Here is an 18,250-nt window from a genome sequence, read left to right as displayed (position 1 = left end):
TAAAGGGAAAAAAAAAAAAAAATAGACCTTTTTGAATTAAAACCTATTATGAGAAATAGCCCTTGTGATAACTTCCCAATATGACCACATATAAAAAAACTACATAAAGACAAGAACACTGGCTATAGATGCAACCATATTTATTTCAGTATAACATTACCGGTTAAAAACTTGATCTGTGATTAATAATAATCATGTACAAATACTAAGTTTGAGCTTTTAGATCAGAAACATTCAGCTAAAAAAAAAAAATTCACAGTTGATGAACTAGATTAAGTCAATTGTAGTGTTTCCGTCTTTATATCACTCAAGTTCTGCAGTCTCAATGGATGCTGAAGAACTGCCTAGTAATGTTCTTTTGTCATTTGGATCTTCTTTGACAAATAGCATGGCATCCAGCAGGTTGTCTGTGTGTTGGATGTGTCTGAGAGTGAAGCCATGCTTCTCTAGTAAGTCACTGTACTCTGTGGTGCTTCTCTGCTTTCCTTCTGTCATGCTGAGGGCCTGCAGCAGGGCCCGGCTCGGCCTTTTCCGCTCCTCATCCAGGAAGATCTCAGACACCAGAAGTCCACAACCTGTTTGTTATTAATACATTCATAAAGCAAACACTTCAAACAACAAAAAGTGGTTTACTTGCAGCTGTCTCCGCATATTATGCAACTGTAACAAAGTCTGGATTTTGGTTTTGGGGTCTACTAGAATTGATTGTTAAAAAAACAGACTTCCCAGTCTGTCAGTAACACTGTTTAGTCTGACTCAAAATGAGCCAAGAACGGGAGATCCTCTGAGCTTGTGGACACGTGCAAATGAAAATCATATTTAGGTCAAGGATGTCAGTTGTTTGTGAACTAAATCTGCTGTAAAAAGGCAAGCTGTTTAAGCCCATTGTATGAAATGCTTGAATGTGGACATGTCCATATTTGTGTATTACCATCTGAACGGAGTAAGTTTTAGGTTAAAAATTAAACAAAAAGTTAAAATAACGCAGATTCCCTGCTGCCGTAAAAATGTATCCAAAGTTCCAAATGATATAAAACTAGCATGTTTGCATAGCATTCTTCTAAAAATGTTAACACATTTTGCCCTTATGTGATGTCTGTTTTTACTGTATGTTTATATTTGTCAACAAACATTAACAAATCTTCAATAAATTTTCACTTGCTAGCACACTTGAATTATCAATAATTATCAGTAGTAGTTATCAGTCTATGACAAGTTTTGGTAATAAAACAAAACGTTTTCTTACTTGCAGATCAATAAAGTATCTGCATAATCTTCCTTATTGTCAAGAGCTGGCTATTTGTAAATTCATAATTCATAATGATTATTATAAGGAGCCCATAGGCGATAAGAAACACGGAGCAGGGACCCCCCCGATATAAAATGTGTCAAACAGAGCTACATATTAACCATCTAGCCTTCGATCCACTAACCATATTATGATCAAGATCAAGTTATATTATGTTAAGACAATAGATCAGAACTATACACAATTTTGTTGTTGCACATGCATCGCTGTGTGTATCTTACTCATCATAATAAACATGTTGCGATAAAAATCACATTTCATTAGTTGTTTGCAGTTGTTGTAAATTATTTGAATGAATTTGCAGTCATGCATTTTTATTTGAATTAATCAGATGGACAATTAAACATTTAACTGAACTTTACCTACAAGTTTATTAAAAATTCACATTTTAATTTTACTGTCTGATGGAAAATTAAGAATCAAATCACTCAGTATGTGAAATGAGTGCATGTTCTCTAGTAAAGTGCAGATGTAATGTGTAACTAAGCAACGGCTCCACCATAACAAGAATAGCAATGTACAGTGAGACATTAAAGATTATTTACAAGTCACTACTTTCACAAATAATTGGAATGGAATTTTTAAAAATAAATTGATACGAATATTTTTCTAGTAACCTATTAGTCTGCATTTACATTGCGCGTATCTATTTTGGCATGCCATATTTTTGCCCAGTGGTAGTTATCACTGTTCTGCATTTATGTGTAGATGTCACTTCCAAAACTTTCAGCATGTAATTGGCCATCGGTCCTCTTTGCAGCATAAAAAAACAATACTTTTATTCAATGGATTAATTTATAGCTATAGCCACGAAAGCGCGAAACAACGCTCACTTTATAATCACTTAAAAACTGTCACTCATCTCAGTTCGCGATCTTACAACATTCCGTTAAAATCAATTTAGTTGTCTATACACACTGCATAATGAATCTCTAACTTACATTGTGTCTTTCTTAGTTAATGAGAGGATTCGCAAGAGTGACCAAACTCGTCACCGAACAAAAACTCCGGCGTTTAGAGCAGTGAGTGGATTCTAACTTAAACACCTCTGATTGGACATTGCGTTCAAGAGATCAACAAACATGTCTATGATTGGCTACATTTCTCACCGCTGCAAAAACGCGCTGTAAATAGGAACATTTCACGGTCGCCAATAATATTATATTATTACAGTATCAACTGAGGGTGCTCTTGCTTTCGTTTCAGGGTGAACAAAAAGGTTTTTTTTCCTTATGTTTTGTTGTTGTTTTTTTTTACAAAAAAATGATTTGTGATCAAACATTAATTGGAGGACCCCCTGCAGTACCACTAGGGGGTCGCGGACCGCCAGTTGAAGACCCTTGAATTAGGCCAAGGGTTTACAAGCAGGGGTGCAGAAACCCCCAGGGGGGCCGCAAGGGGGCGCTAGAGGACAATTTGCAAAAGGATCATCATATTAGACCAGGGAAGAGAAACTCTGGCCCTCAAGATCCACTCACCAGCCTGTAGCTTTCTAGTAATCCTGATTACATTGATTAGCTCATTCAGGTGTGTTTTATTAGGGTTGGAGCTAAACTCTGCAGAAAAATAGTAGAGGGCCAGAGTTTCCCACCCCTGTATTAGAGGATCCTTGACATCAAAATTTTGATACTTCAGAATCAGACTTACACTTTAAGAATTTAATAGTGTCACATTTTAAATCACTTACCTGGTGTGCACATTTTGGACAGTTTGCTCAATAATACATGCAATTTCTCATCAGACCAGTCATGGAGGATTCGCGCAAGAATATACAGGTCTGCTTTAGGCAGGTCATCTTTAAAGAAGTCTCCTATTTTGAAAAAAGAAAAGTAGGAACAAAAAGTGCACAATTTTTATAAGGCCTTTTGCACATTACTTATATATTAGATTAATACATTTTAAAATGCTTCATCATAAAAAAGGTTATATAAAGTATTCACTGACCCGCAACAAATGACACTCTGTCATCATCTTCTTTAGGTTTAAAGTGGCGTCTCATCTCAATGACTTGTGGCAAGTCAAATACAATAACTGACAGTCCAGGGTGGGCTTTTGTTAACTCGTACGCCATGGCACCAGTGCAACCTGTGCAAGAACGCTTTTCTTAACATGCATCATACCATAAAAATATACATTTCATAAATCGGTACAAAATCTGTATGATTTTTTTAACATGTTTTTGAATGAAGTATCTTATGCTCACCAAGGTACAATGTACAAGGTAAAAAAAATAATACTAATAATATTGTGAAATACTATTATTTCTATTTTAAAATAATTTCAAATGTAATTTATCCTGTGATGTCACATGACCCTTCAGAAATCATTCTAATATGCAGATTTTGTGAGGCTGATTTAGGTCAAAGCGGGAGAAGAAAATAATACAATGTATACAATAAATACAGATGTCCTTGGCATAAAAAGCCCTTCAGAAAACTGGAAATTAGAAGCACATTTAATTTGCATGACAAACTCGCAACTCCTTTTCAGATAAGCAGCTTTTGAGAACAAGCTCTTTCAGAATAAAATATGCATGCACTATCCTCTAGTGAAATCTCAAATTATGCAAGACAGCACGTATATAAAAGACATTTATTTCAATCTAAGTATACTACAAACCATTAACATATTTCTGCACATCTTATCTTTGAACTCTCGTGGTCACTCGCTCTAGTCTCAATGGGAAGTCTGCAGGGCAATGTTTTATCTGTTCTTGTAATCACAGTTTTTTATAAGTGGGGAATGTTGAATAATCCTGAACATCAGAAAAAAATCTACCAGAATGTTTTTTTTTCTTTATAAATGTTTTCTTTAATCCGTTTTTTTTTTTTATTATTAAATATGTTGCTTTCCTAATTTAATTTTCTTAAAACATTTAAAAATTTACTTCACCTTGAATTGACGTTATATTAGCGCTAGTGAAAAACAAATACACTAAAATGTATTTGAAATACATTTATTTTATGCTAAGTATACTACAAATACATTTTAATATTAATGTACTTTATATAAATACCCTGCAATTGTACTGTTGGCTAAACTGATATACGGTACTTAAAGTCTGCTAAATTGGAACTACTAATTTTGTACTAAATGTACTTTAGTTATCCGGAAATAATAATGAGGTCCAACTAAAGATATACTTAAGTATATTTAATTGTGCTAAACTGGAACTATAGCAAGCAGGGACGTCACTAGGATTGGAAGACAGGGGGGGGCTTAGCCCCCAGGGTATTTGTAACTTGCATTTATAGAAAATCTTACAGTGAATTTGAGTAAAAAACAACTATGTATATGTTTAGCTGTATTTGTCTCTTCAACCCCGTTATCATCTTCAACCCTGTTACCCTAGTCTCAACCCCGTCACACCTACATTTTTATTAATTATTTTTTTAAGTTTATGTTCATGTTTGTTGAACTTAGTCAGAAATGTTCAGAGCAATCATAAGAATACTGATTTTAGTTCAAATTCTGAAGTTAAGCCACATCTTTGATCAAAAATGATAGGGTTGCTGTCACAAAAAGTGCCCATTTCAGCCGCTTTATAGCCTAAGTGTAAAATTATATGTAAATTTTATGGTGCATGGTACAATTTCTGGTAAGCTACGTTTTTTTATTATTTCAATTCAATTCAATTATTGTGATTTGATTTAATATTGACTCATTTGGATAAATATTTGGTACTCAAGATAGGCGTAAATTTTTCTCAAGAAAAAAACAACTCACCTAATGCTGTAAACATACAGACATCCCTATCAGCTGGTAGTATTATCTAAGGTTAAAAATAACTCAAATTAAATATAATGTGTTTTTTTATTATAATAACAACAACTTTATTTAATGATATAAGTTAAAATATAATAAATATGTAATATAGAACACATATTTAGCAAAATACTCTCTATAGCTCTTTTTTTCTTGCCAACTACGTGCTATAGCCTATATTATGTTCATATGGCTTTCCTGAGGTAAATGTGACATAATTGTTCTCCAGCTATGTTATTGACCTCTTCACGCTGATAAAAAACACTGATTGATCAATATTATGTATGAGGAATATACATTTCGGTAAGTTGTAGCCTACTACTGTATCTTTCAACAGTGTTCGTGTTTTTGTACTATTAGCTAGTAGAGATGATCGGTTTACGTGCGCTAGGGATCTGTCACGTAACATTTACAAACGCCAAAACGGTATTTATTGTTTGAATTTCGTAATAAAATTGACAGAATCTGAGAGTTGAGATTCTTTGATATCATAAAGTAACCTCTGTCTAGCCTGTCGGCCTCCGTGTCCTCTTTGCTTCGCCATTTTTCTGCGCGTGAGAAAATGGATGTGTGGCGTGAGAGCGTGTGAAAAGTGTCAATTGCGTGTGTCTCACGGTGAATGTGTGAGAGTTGGCACTTCTGTCCAACTTCCGAGTTTTCGGCTATTTTTTGTAGCTGGATATATATCATTTGTTGCGTCTAAATATGAATGAGGATACGGTTATTGATAAATCGAATTGTTATTGTTCTTATTATCATTTAGGGGGGCTTAGGAACATTTTGGGGTAGCTTCAGCCCCAATAAAATAGGCCTAACGACGTCCCTGATAGCAAGTATACTTTAGGTACACTTTAAATATCTTGCATTTAAAGACTGCATTATACAGCATTATACATTATATCTTGCATTATACAGAGATCATACTATCCTTACTAATAGTGATATTAAAACACATTTTAGGCTTAATATTAAGAAATGTGCATTGTGCAATAAAGAAGTACTCCAAATAATATTTATATCAGTAAGTCTCAAGCGATATGTCAGTAAATATGTTAATGGATTTGTAGTATACTTAGATTGAAATACATGTATTCTAAATACATTTTGGTATAGGTTTTTTCACTAGGGAGTGCTGTCAAATTCATTTAGTGTTTTCCCCACTCACTTTTACTTGATTTGCTAAAAAATTATTGTGGACTGTATTCGATTTTAATCATTGATTTAATTATCTAAAAATTAAGACTCTTATTAATCTCTATTTTTGAGGGAAATTCATATACCTCCAATGTCACAGGCTGTTTTATAGGAAGAAAGATCAGACGCTGTTGCCACATCTTTTCCAGCCACTCTTGCAATGCTGTGCATTGCATCCATGAATCGTATCTTAACTTCATCTTTACTGTAGTAGGCATCCTAAAAAAACAACAAAAAAAGTTCCACTCAGTACTAGAATGTCAACAGCTTTTAAAAGTGCACGATTCATGGGTGATGTCAGCAGAAAATGCGTGTCTACCTGAAACACATCCTCATTCTTCTTCCCAAAGGCCCGCTCATGTTGGCTGATGCCCTCCACGACAGCGTTCTCTAGATGACTGAAGAGAGGCCACACCATATCATTGCAGTGGAGAATGAAGCCATGCAGAGACACTGGGCTGTCCGATACCAGGAAGCGACTGGCCTGTTCTGTATTTCTGTACACTGTAACAGACAATAAACAATGTTACATTCACAGTCCACCTCCGGACATAACAAAGAAGAGAACATGTGTCATACAGTAGGAGGAATTGCATCCATGCATGCAAGTGCCTTGATTCAATGAACAGAGAAAGTATTTGTAGGTTATAAATGAACAATGAGCTTTGAGAGGTTTCAAAACTCACATTTAGGAAAACCACATGTGATTTCTACCAGAGTAACACCATATATGAGAGTAAAATGGCAGTGCGTAAATCTTACCACTTGTATCTCGCTGTTTGACCCTTTCTAGCAGCCCTAAAGAGACAGCAGCTTCCAGAAGCCTCTCAGTGCCTAAAACAGAGGCGTTGATTTGGACCGCAACCTCTTCTAATGTCAGACTTTCAGAGCTGTTCAATACATCAAACACCTTGAGTTTGGATGCTGTGAATAGAGTCTGTCGAAATGCATTGTAGAACAGTTACCAAACATTTCTTCATTAATGATAAATACAATCCATGTATATATTAAAATAGACATTGCTTTCCATTTGTATTTTAATGCTACATGTATTAATGAATGCACTGACAGCATAATATCTAAATTAAAAAAACATCTCAAAGGGATACTTCACCCAAACATTAACATTTTGTCATTATTTACTTATTCTTGCGAAGGATCTAAGGATTCTCAATAGCAACCTGTGTGTGTGTGTTACTTTGAGAGAGCAACAAATACATCTATGTTGTGTTTTACTTTCTTTGTTTTCATGTGGTTTAATTATACCATTTATCATTTAATCATTTATTAATACTACCATTTTTTTAAATATTACTTAATATTTCTTTTAAATCTTATGATTGTGTGGTTTTAAGGGATGTTTGTCTTTGTGACTAGGAGATAAGAGAATGTCTCCATTTCAAGGTTTTTAACGTCACATGACGATGTTGTGAAGCAGTAATTTTCCATTGTTTTTCCCTTGGTATAATAACACTTGTTGGATTTGTACTGGTCAGACAAAGTCTGAAACATACGCAACTAAGATTATTCAATAAAATCTGCTATTTTATAATTATCATCATCACTTTGACTCCTGCTTCTGCTTTTCTCTGGCTTTATCAGTCAAACTCTCAGGCAGATAGAAGACTGTTAATAGAGTTTTGGGGTACAAGACAAGACTTTCTGTTAACAGGTTTAACTTGTTTTGGACACCAGACAAAACAGATATCTTTTGAGAAGATCTGGCGTCCGAGATCGGATTTAACATTTCTGATGTGGGGATTTTTGTGCCAGTCAATTTAGTTGAACACAACAGGAGAATGTTCCACCAAAAATTCACTCTGGCATCAAAAGACTTGGAATATAGTGCATATGTCATTAGAAATGTGTTAATGGTTTGTTTTTCCTTGAGAATAAAGCCCATAGTCACTATGAACTATAGTTGAATTGTTGTTTTAGTTGAATCCAAAAATTCTCCTTTTGTTTTAAACAGAAAAATCAGTTTTAAGCACGACATGAGGGTGTGTAAATAATGCCAGAATTTGTGTTTTTTAGTGAATCATTACTTTAATGATTCACTATTAAAGTAATCTAATCACTGTTACCTTTGAAGCTTTGAACCCATCCAGTAAGTTGATAATACTGTGGGGGATGTCCTGTCTGCTGCACTTGGCACACTCCGGCCCCATCACATTCTGATCTTGCATAGACGTCCTACTGCAATCTTTACCATTCTCCAATAGCTTAACCTCCTCATTTGCAGCGCCTTCAGACAGACTGTTAACCAGAGTCCAAGACACATCCGAATCCAATTTGTTCTTGTGTGTGGGACTTTCATGTGGGCTGTTGAAAATCAACCCCAGCTGCTTGCAGAAATGGTTAAGAGGGAAGCCTACCACGTTAAGAAAATCTCCTTGCACATACTCCACTAACATGCCACCCAATGCCTGGATCCCGTAACCACCAGCCTTGTCCCTGTCAAGCACAGATAAATCTGTCAGTCTCACCATTCACCAAATTTTGCATGGCAGGTGAAATGCCAGACTACAGCAAATGGACTCATTTACTCAAAAATGACAAAAATGGACTCTTTACTTGAAATGTGCTTTGCTGAATTTTCATGTGTCACTTTCAGCTTGTCAAAGCAAACACAAAACGAACGACTTCACCAAGGTTCAAATTCCACAGGTTCAACAATTCACAGACCAAGCTCAAAAAATGTGATGACTGAGCTTCAGAGAATTTAGCAGAGGTGTAAAGTCCAGGTTCAGAAAGTAAAAGTCCTCCTCAGTATTTTATTCCAATCACCTAGATTTGCTAATTAGCACAGTTTTTCAGCCAGGAGATAGAACTAATTAGTGAAATCAGTTGGCTGAGTTCATGGGTGGAATAGACACATGGCAGGACTTTTACTTTTACACCTCTGGAACATAGCATGTCAAAATCTATCCTCATAAACTCACATGGGCTCTCCACTGTTGATGTATTCCCAGAGCATCTCCTCAGATAACTCTGCAAATTTAACTTTTGTCTCTTCATAAAAATCAACTACTTTGTAGTCCATATCTGTACCTGCAAAAAAAGAACAACTCATTATTTAAAATGATCTCTCTCACACAAAAACAAGACTATAATTGTAAAAAAAAAAAAAAATAAACAAACAATCACATACCAGTGTTTTCATGGCAGATCACAATAGCAACACCTGTGAAGACGCTATGTTCCTTACCACTCAACCTGAAATACATTCATTTAGCGCCTGAAATAATGTATGCAATAAATGCCACAAATTCTCACTCAAGACAAAACAAAACAAAAATTTTAAAAAAATGAAAATGCACCTGGACAGCATACGGTAAGCATCTTGTTTATCCTTAGGTTTCTCCAAGATCAAGCCATCAACTGTCTGAGAACGAAAGGAGACACATTTAGCAAGGCACTTTTCAGGAATGGATATCAAATGTAGAATATATAAAAACACACAGCAACTTACCACAACAGTGTCTGCTCCGATTACAATATCTGGAGTTTTCAAGTGTTTCTGAACCCAGCACATATGAAATCATACAGAATAAAAGGTACATTGTAAATTGACCGAAACAAAGTTAGAGAATAGAGCTGTTTTCAAATACAACTTACAAATGGCATTCGTTGAGCCACCTCCAAAGCCTTTTGTTTAGCCGTCTCCACTGCATATTCATATGGATTTTTAAACAAGGATTTGTCCAATGTTTCTTTAAACCAGGAGGGAACAACCTCGAATCGTAAACCCTGCCTCATCGATGCAGAAGAAAAGATAAAGATAAAGAACTGATCATTTCAAGTTCATTGCCTCTGTAAACAACTAAAAATATATATATAAAAACCTACGTACAGCATTCGATAAAATCTCCAGCCGTCGTGGAGATGCACTTGCCAGGACAACAAGCTTTCCACTCAGCTTGGATATTACTGGATTTAACGGCATGTTGTTATCCCTCTCCTTTCTGTCACTTCCAGAAGTCTATCCTGGGAATCAAGAGAAACACTAAATTCATGTCAAAATCATCAAAGCTGACCTACAAGGCTTACAAAGCAACTGCACAACAACTGTGTGTGCTGAACCATCAAATGTCTATGTTTTTTGGGACCGCAAAATTGGTTAAAGGTGAGCTTGTCTTTGTCATTGTTTTTCGGAAATTCAACAGAAAAGATCAGTTTCTAAGAAAAAAAGATGCATGCACAGTGTGGCTGCATTAAAAGAGTTTTTATACAGTGAATTCATTCAAGACTTTGGCGTGATGATGAGCGCTATTCATTTATGTTTTATTTTTTATTAATACAGTCAGGAGTAGACAATTACACATATCTAAGAGAAGCTAATGTTAATTTATCAGGATTTTATTAGGATTTTACCTGGAAAGGACTGTTCCACTCAACTCTGCGCTTCCCGAAACGCAACGCAGCACTCACTGACCAAGATCCTGAAGAGGAGGAGTCTACCACGCGCATGCGCAGTAAGCTAATGTAAAAACGTCACTCATAATAAAGAGTTTGGATTAAAACATTGCTTTTAAATCAGCTGCAGCAGTATCATGCCAAAAGACGCAAATGTTATATAAAATGTTACACCAAAACTTATATTAGTAACTGTGTTTTAATAATCAGTTATGCCTGTTAGTGAAAAGTGATAAAGTTCATCAACCTAATGCTATTTACTGTTACAAAGAAACGAAGCGACTTGGTCCTACGCGTCTCATTCAATTCGAATTGACTCTCGGAACTAGTTTCAAGAAGCTTTTTTGGAATGGTAAGATGATGAGCCTTTACTTTTTAAATGTTGGGGAGAGCGGAGTAGGCTAAAAATGTAAAGCTAAAAACACATTTTTCCAGATCTAAACGTGTAAACATGTTGTAAATTATTTGTCTGAAGATTACTAAATTATTAAATAAAGCATTTTTCTCAAAATGGTAGCTGTGGGGTCATATGAGACCGCTGTTAAGCCTCCAAACTCAAGACAAATTAATTACATTTATAAGAATTACATTTCTTATAATAATCTAAAAAAAATGATGTCACTGCATTGAAGTAGGCCTACTGAATAATGAACCTTGTCATTGCTGTTTCATGGAAATAAAATACATTTTCTTTAAAAAAAAAAGTTAGAAAAGTTCATTTTCTTTAAAAGAAAAACATAATAATGTGTAACAGATTAAGACATTTATATGGGACAATGCATTATTGTTCAGTTTTTTGTAAATGACTGTTATTCATCAATGAATTCCCCAATCAATGACTTGCTCATTGTTATGACAGCTTACCCCTAACATTCTACCAACCCTTTTCATATTTCAAAAGTAATATTGCTTTGCCTCTATGATATATGCAGACACACACACACTTTTGCTTTTATATTCTGTCTCATTGTCTAAAAGACAAATTAAGCAAACACTTACTCCACTCTGCCCTACTTCTATGTAGGTAACTCTATAGTTTGATTTAGGCCTATAAATTAGTAAATGTATCTCCTGTGGAATATGCTTTCTTGCTCGCGCTCTCTTGAACCATAATCTCACCTGTCAAGCACACTTTGAAGTGGTATTTGCAACCTGCTTTATTTCCTTTTTGTGCATTGCCCTGGGCAATTGCAATAGCATTGAGTTCTTGTACAAGTGTATAATTCACATCGGACTGAGGCTACATATCAATGACATTTCAGTACTGATTTCCCAGAAGCCTTGTACTAATTTGTTTTACTTTTTAAAAGTTGTTCCATACATGCAATAGTTCCCAGCTTCAAAGGAACTGAAAAAAAAATCTTGACCTTCCTGTGACATGCTCTGCAGAGCATGTAGCCGAACAACTGAAAATAGACATTAGGTGATCGTAACACGGATTTTGTTGAATAGTCCATATGTAATCTTTAATCGTAGAATGACAATAGATGCAAATTATTTACTCAAATGTATTTATTAAATTGAACTTTACATAATAAATGCCCCCCATATGACATTGTATACTTCATGTTACAATATAGAAAAACTGTTTCATTATGCCCAACAATACAAACAAATACAAAACAGATAACTAAGCAATAAAATTGTAATAATGCATGCACATTATAAGTAGCTTAAGTAAAATAAATATTGAAACACCTTGGCTCAATCATGAAAAAATAATAAAAATAACTACACATTTCACAGTCTAAAAATAATTCATAAATCAACGATATGTCAAAAATAGCTGCCAAAATAAGTCTTTGTACTTTTTCAGTCAGATCTGAAATTGCAGAAGTTGATACATAAGTCTAACCACACAGCATTGTATGAAGAATATGGGAACTTTTTTAGTAAGAGGATCTTGGATGTCTGATACCAAAAAAGAAAGCAAAAGACAAAGATAAACAATATCACGCGCCCTAAATGCATGTGAGCAGCATGCTTTTCCTCAGCTTGCTCAGTCATGAAATCAACACAGAACAAAAGGGAAACACTACAAAACAACAAAAAGAAAACAAAATATGGGAAGTGGTTTGGTTTAAATATTCGTATAAATGCTAAAACACTGCGTCAGAGCCGGGGCCTAGTGGTTTGCGCTTGCTTGCGCTCTGACACATTTAGCAACAGTGCGAGTCTGAATCATGACATTTTCTGATTCTAATGACATTTCCCCCATAATCTTCTCTCCTCCAACATAAAAAGTAGCAGAGACCAAAAGTAATAGTACACATTTTTTTTGTCAGTCTTCATTTGCATTGTACGTTGAACGTCCAGAGAAAAAGCTTTCTCTGTGACCCTCAATCATTTGAGTCTCACCAGTGCTGAGAGTCTGCAACCGCAGAATTTGCCTTAGCTTCCGACGAAACTCTTTAGATGCAAAATAATAAATAAATGGATCTACGCAACTATTAATGCAGCTAAGAGACAGCGAGAGTTTGTAGTAGATATAAAGAGATTTGTCAAAGTACAGCCTTGAGATTGAGTGGGCCAGGAGCAATATGTTATTGGGAGCAAAACAAAAGATGAACACAAACAAGACAATGCACGCCAGGCGCACAGCACGGCCTTTCTGTTGACTATTGGTCTTTCTGATAAGGACACGGATGATGTTAACATAGCAATACACCGTTATGATGAACGGACAGAGGAAGAGGATGATGAACATGCCGAATAAGAATCCCGCCCAGTGAGCGACGCTAGGGAGCATGTCCTTCTTCAATATGTCAAAACATGTGGTGATATTGCGCTCATGTACATAATATGTCAGGTTTGTTTTTTCCAGAGGGCTCAGAATGGCAAGGACCAGCAGCCACATCAGTATACAGGCAATAATTGCAAATGCTTTCTTCTCCCTCCTCTCTCTGAAGCGCATCGGTTTCACAATCCCCAGGTAGCGGTCGGCACTAATAGCGGTCATGGATAAAATGGAGCAGTACATGTTGGCGTAGAATACCACAGTCAGTACATTGCACATGCCCGTGCCCAAAGTCCAGTTGTAGCCTTGCATTTGGTACACAATCTGAAAGGGGAGCACAGTGCCCAGTATCAGGTCAGTGAGGGTGAGGTTGATCATGAAGATGATGGAGGGGGTTTTCGGAGAGGTGCGCATCAGCAGCAGAAACAGAGACACGCCGTTACCACTGAGGTTGGCCAGAGTCACAATGACATAGATGACTGACACGATATCACTGGCTAATTTGTTGTCAAACATGGCCAAGGTGGCATTGTCCATTTTGACGATGTCCGGTTGTGAACCATTCATGATTGATTTCTCCACCTGTTGGAAAAGGTTGAAGAGACAGGAAGAATAGACTTACCATAAACTTTATCACTTAAACCACAAATTGTGTGATAAACATCTGCATTGTTGGTATTCTGGCTGACACGAATAAGCCGATAAATGTACAATATTAAAATGAAATCAAAACTAAAATCTTTTTTTTAAATAAATGCTATTTTATTTGTTGTAGTTGTACTATGAGATTCTTTTTATACATTATAATGCATAATAATTTACATCTAGTTTTTACATAAAGTTTTAAAATGTATATGTAAATGATGTATAATAATAATAATAGTGATAATATTTAATAAAAATATAACGATAATTAAAAAGATATATGTTTATTATAATTTACATATACATTGTTGCATAATTTATCATTTAATTCATAAATGTAATTAAAATAAATATTTTTTTTAGTATAACTTGCTGAAAACACACACATTTGAGATATACCTCTGATGCTTACCTCTCGCATACATTTGAGTTCAGTTCAGTGAACAGGAAGTGTGAGGCCATGTTATAGGCTTTCCAAGCATGCTACTTCAGCAGGTACGCACATGTACACACATATGACCAACAAATCACTGCCTATTGTATGTCTCAGAGCTGTTTCACAAATGTTAACTGAAATGATTCACACGGACAGTCTCGAGCAAGGGACTTTTTTCGTGTTATTTCATCAAAGGAAGTGAAAAATTTGTGATTGCCGCAACGTGTGCCAGCATCAGATTTGGCATAGTCATTACAGCTTTAGTGCGGCTGTCTAGCACAGATTGAAATTGTATGGGTGGGCTGTAGTTTCAAATGCTTGACGTAAAATAATGTTTGGGAAACCGTGTCCTTTTTTCTTGAAAGGATTTTCATAGATGTAATAAGCCTTTTTTTAGGTCATGATGCCATGGTGTAACGGGTACGCCACGTTTCTGCATACTTAAAGGGTAAATAGTGACTAAAATGTGTTCCCAGGTCTGTTTAAAAATCAGCCCTATGCTCTGAGTTTTTTATTTTCTGATCTATCATTTTATAATTTTGTACAACCTAAATAAGCAGACTTATTTATAACCAAAAAAAGAAAGAAATTCAGTCATCATTTATTCATTCTTGTGTGGTTTAAAACAAGCAGTCTTTCTTTCTATTGCATAACACAAAGAAAGATATTACAAAGGCTGTTGGGTGTCTAAACAACATCGGACCCTATTAACGTTCAATTTATGGACGAAAAAAGCACTGATGTTCTATTGTGTTTCTCAGAAGAAAGGAAGCCATACATGTTTGGAACAACATGATGGTTAGTAAATGATGACAGAATTTTTATTTTTCAGTGAAATACCCCTTTAACTGAACCATTGGTCATTACCTAGATCGATCATTTGTTTGCTGTTGTTTAGATTTTTGCCTTTTGATTTTCCTGCTAAACCAGCTACACTCTGTACTTGAATGCCATCATTCACAAAGTGATTTATATGGGTGTTTCTGACATTAAGTAATAGGTTTGCACAAGGGCTCAAAACACCTGAATGTACTGCATGTCATTTTGGATTTGGAATCTGCCTAATTAACAGAATTACAAAAACATTTATGGGTATTATGGGAAAATGTATAACCTTATAACCTATGATCAGACTTTGATGTTTTTTTGCAGTGAAGCCATGCCTGCGTGAAGAAAACAACCTACATGCAGATCCTTCAAAGTAGGTTAAAACCATGTCTGGTTTTCACACTTTTTACTTCTGTGAATAATTGCATGGTAGGTTTATTTTTGAAAACACATTTCCTTATAGACACAAACTTCTGGGCTACAAAAAAGCATGAACTTTCCACAGTAGCCACAGTTATTGCCCAGAAAAATGATATTACTAAAGTTAAAAACACATGTTGCCCCAATAATGGTGCCTGTTATCATATTTAATGAGGTAAGTTGTCTCAATGTAATCTTTATAAGCTTGTCAGCGAAATTTAAACTGTTAACAAACACAAATTCATAAAACAGCAAGAATGTTAAAAGTAACATAAAAATGTCCATTAAAACATTTTGATATGGAGAACAGAACTCAACCAAATTATCATGATGATTCCATATTTTACACTGTTAAAAAAACACATTTCTGGATCAGAGTAAAATTTCTGCTTTCAGAGTACTTTCTCATAACCCGTGAAGTGTTACACCAACATGACTCATCTGCTAGTCAAAACTATAAAAGGCTCTCTGTGGGAAATTATGTTGATAGTATGAGTTCAGTGAGTTTATACATGTTATCAGTTACTCTATTTTTAACGTTACATTTGCTGTAGCAATAGGAGATTCATTTGCAACTCAATACTTTCAAAATACTTGTCAAATCTGGAGGAATTACGGACTGAGATTTTATGCGATCATGCGTCTAGCGAGCGGTCACACAGTTGTGACTCAACAAGAGCAGCAAAACATTCAGGTAACAATGAATCAGTTCTAACTAACAGCAGAGCACATCCACAAAATGTACGATTTTACTCAAATCAAAATAGACAATGATCTTGTAAGGAAAGCCATGTAAAGTCATTGCGATTATCAGAGCGACTCAAAGTGTGAAGTACTGGCACGTGTTTAGGAAATACATCATTTTAAAAAGCAATTTCAGGCTTATCTACATACCTTAAGAAGCATGTGCGACTTCTCTCGTGTGTTGATGGCAGTTAATCTTCTGGCATGACTGTTAGACTCAGGAAACTTCTTGATGAGAGGAAGTACGCCGCCTGACTACTCATTTAGATCAAAATAGTAAGCTTAGAGTTACACATGTGAAATTTAACAATATATTTCATTTCAAAATATCATAAATTGATCATTTAAAACATTTACAAGAATATTGCATACATATATTTTATTATCAAAGTTATAACATTTATTAATTTACCAGTTTCCAAACAAAACTGAATTTATAGCATCCAGAGGAAGTTCCTCTATCATCATGCTAGTTTTACACAGTTTCTCTTTCTCAATAGTGATGTGTGTCTTTGAAAGTTTTATTGATTTGGATTTTTAAATGACTGCGAACTCGAAGCTGAAATTGATGTGGGAGGATGTGGTGAAAGGCAATACGCCACATAAACCAGTAAAAATAAAGGCACACACCTTTCCTTACGCCAAGCTCATGTAGTCTTGAGGGCTCCCACCCCAAACAAACAGTGAAATGAACATTTTACTTTTGGGATATGCCAAATTTTTATAAGTGAACTTGTAGATGCATTGCAGTGTTTCCATTGGCCAGGCCTGTAAAAGCTGATGTATATATATATATATATATATATGCGCTTCTCTGTTATACTGTATGTACAAAAGAAAAGCAAAAAAAAGGAAACTACAGTGAAGAAACTCGTTCAGGGGGTTTTATCGCTGTCATACCTATGATCTTGTTTCCTGTTTGCTTTGTGAGCTCTACTTTTATATTGGTTATACATGCACTTATTACATACAACACGTGTTGCCTTGGAGAACGGGGAACTTCTATTTGCTTTATAAAGACTGATTACAGATAACTGCCATTAGTGACGTTTTGCTTCTGTACAGGATGATTTATCACATCTTCCATCGATACTCTTTCACATTTCACAGAGGGCGAGAAAAGCAGGGGCAATAGGAATGAACAAAACTGGCTAAAAGTAAAATTAGAGGTAAATAGTCATGTTGCAAAAGACACAGGAAAGTCATTATGACTTGCTTTCTCTGTCTGAAAGTGTGGGAACTAAAGTAGTATGAGAAGCATGCAAATTCTATTAATTTCTGTCTTCTCAGTGCAAACAGATTCTGGTTTAGAATTGACTCAGAAAGAGCAAACTTAAGCTGCCGAGCTGTTTTGCAAGCGAAAGCAATAAATCTCACAAAGAAATCCAGCCTTGAGAAAAGTTTGTCTTTTAGTACTATTTCAGCTGCAATTTAAGTGCAAAAGAGAAACTTTAATTATGGTACAATTTGGTCTATTATCTAAGACATATGAAATATGCCCATATGTAAGGCCAAAAAATTATTGATACAGAATTGTATTTTTTTTTATTGTTAATTTAACTTCTTAAAAAAAAAGCTATACATTTTTTAATCAAACTTATTTAAAGTGTAAAAGTCAAAATATAATTTATGAACAAAAAAATCAATACAGCTCTTTTAATTTTTTTTTTTTAAGTCATAAAAAATAAAAATACTAAAATTAAAATATTACTTTATATAATCATATATCTTTATTGTACACAAATGATCAATCCAT

The 18,250-nt window shown here is 35.1% G+C and overlaps 2 protein-coding genes across 3 annotated transcripts; both read right to left on the bottom strand.

Annotated features, from left to right (window-relative positions):
* Positions 1 to 123: 123 nt before the first annotated feature.
* asmtl (acetylserotonin O-methyltransferase-like) lies at positions 124 to 10,742 on the bottom strand. Of its 2 annotated transcripts, none has more exons than XM_079881008.1 (14): positions 10,643 to 10,742; positions 10,122 to 10,255; positions 9,887 to 10,018; positions 9,741 to 9,788; positions 9,589 to 9,653; positions 9,420 to 9,484; positions 9,211 to 9,319; positions 8,353 to 8,722; positions 7,031 to 7,205; positions 6,588 to 6,772; positions 6,355 to 6,487; positions 3,254 to 3,394; positions 2,997 to 3,119; positions 124 to 575 (listed from the first exon to the last, which is right to left on the bottom strand). In XM_079881008.1, exons 2-14 carry the CDS (start codon positions 10,212 to 10,214, stop codon positions 304 to 306), a joined length of 1,911 nt encoding a protein of 636 aa, XP_079737134.1. In that variant the 5' UTR covers positions 10,215 to 10,255; positions 10,643 to 10,742; the 3' UTR covers positions 124 to 303. The 2 variants fall into 2 exon arrangements, with proteins under 2 accessions (XP_079737134.1, XP_079737135.1); XM_079881009.1 differs by having other exon boundaries at positions 10,122 to 10,250; positions 10,643 to 10,712.
* Positions 10,743 to 12,186: 1,444 nt separating this feature from the next.
* On the bottom strand, positions 12,187 to 16,728 carry p2ry8 (P2Y receptor family member 8). Its single transcript, XM_079880995.1, has 2 exons — positions 16,645 to 16,728; positions 12,187 to 14,003 (listed from the first exon to the last, which is right to left on the bottom strand). Exons 1-2 carry the CDS (start codon positions 16,654 to 16,656, stop codon positions 12,966 to 12,968), a joined length of 1,050 nt encoding a protein of 349 aa, XP_079737121.1. The 5' UTR covers positions 16,657 to 16,728; the 3' UTR covers positions 12,187 to 12,965.
* Between the last annotated feature and the right edge of the window lie 1,522 nt (positions 16,729 to 18,250).

The sequence above is a fragment of the Squalius cephalus genome (assembly GCF_949319135.1).
Source record: "Squalius cephalus genome assembly, chromosome: 9".
Taxonomy (NCBI): Eukaryota; Metazoa; Chordata; class Actinopteri; order Cypriniformes; family Leuciscidae; genus Squalius; species Squalius cephalus.
Note: the sequence above shows the minus strand (reverse complement) of the source record. Positions and strands in the feature narration are given on the sequence as shown.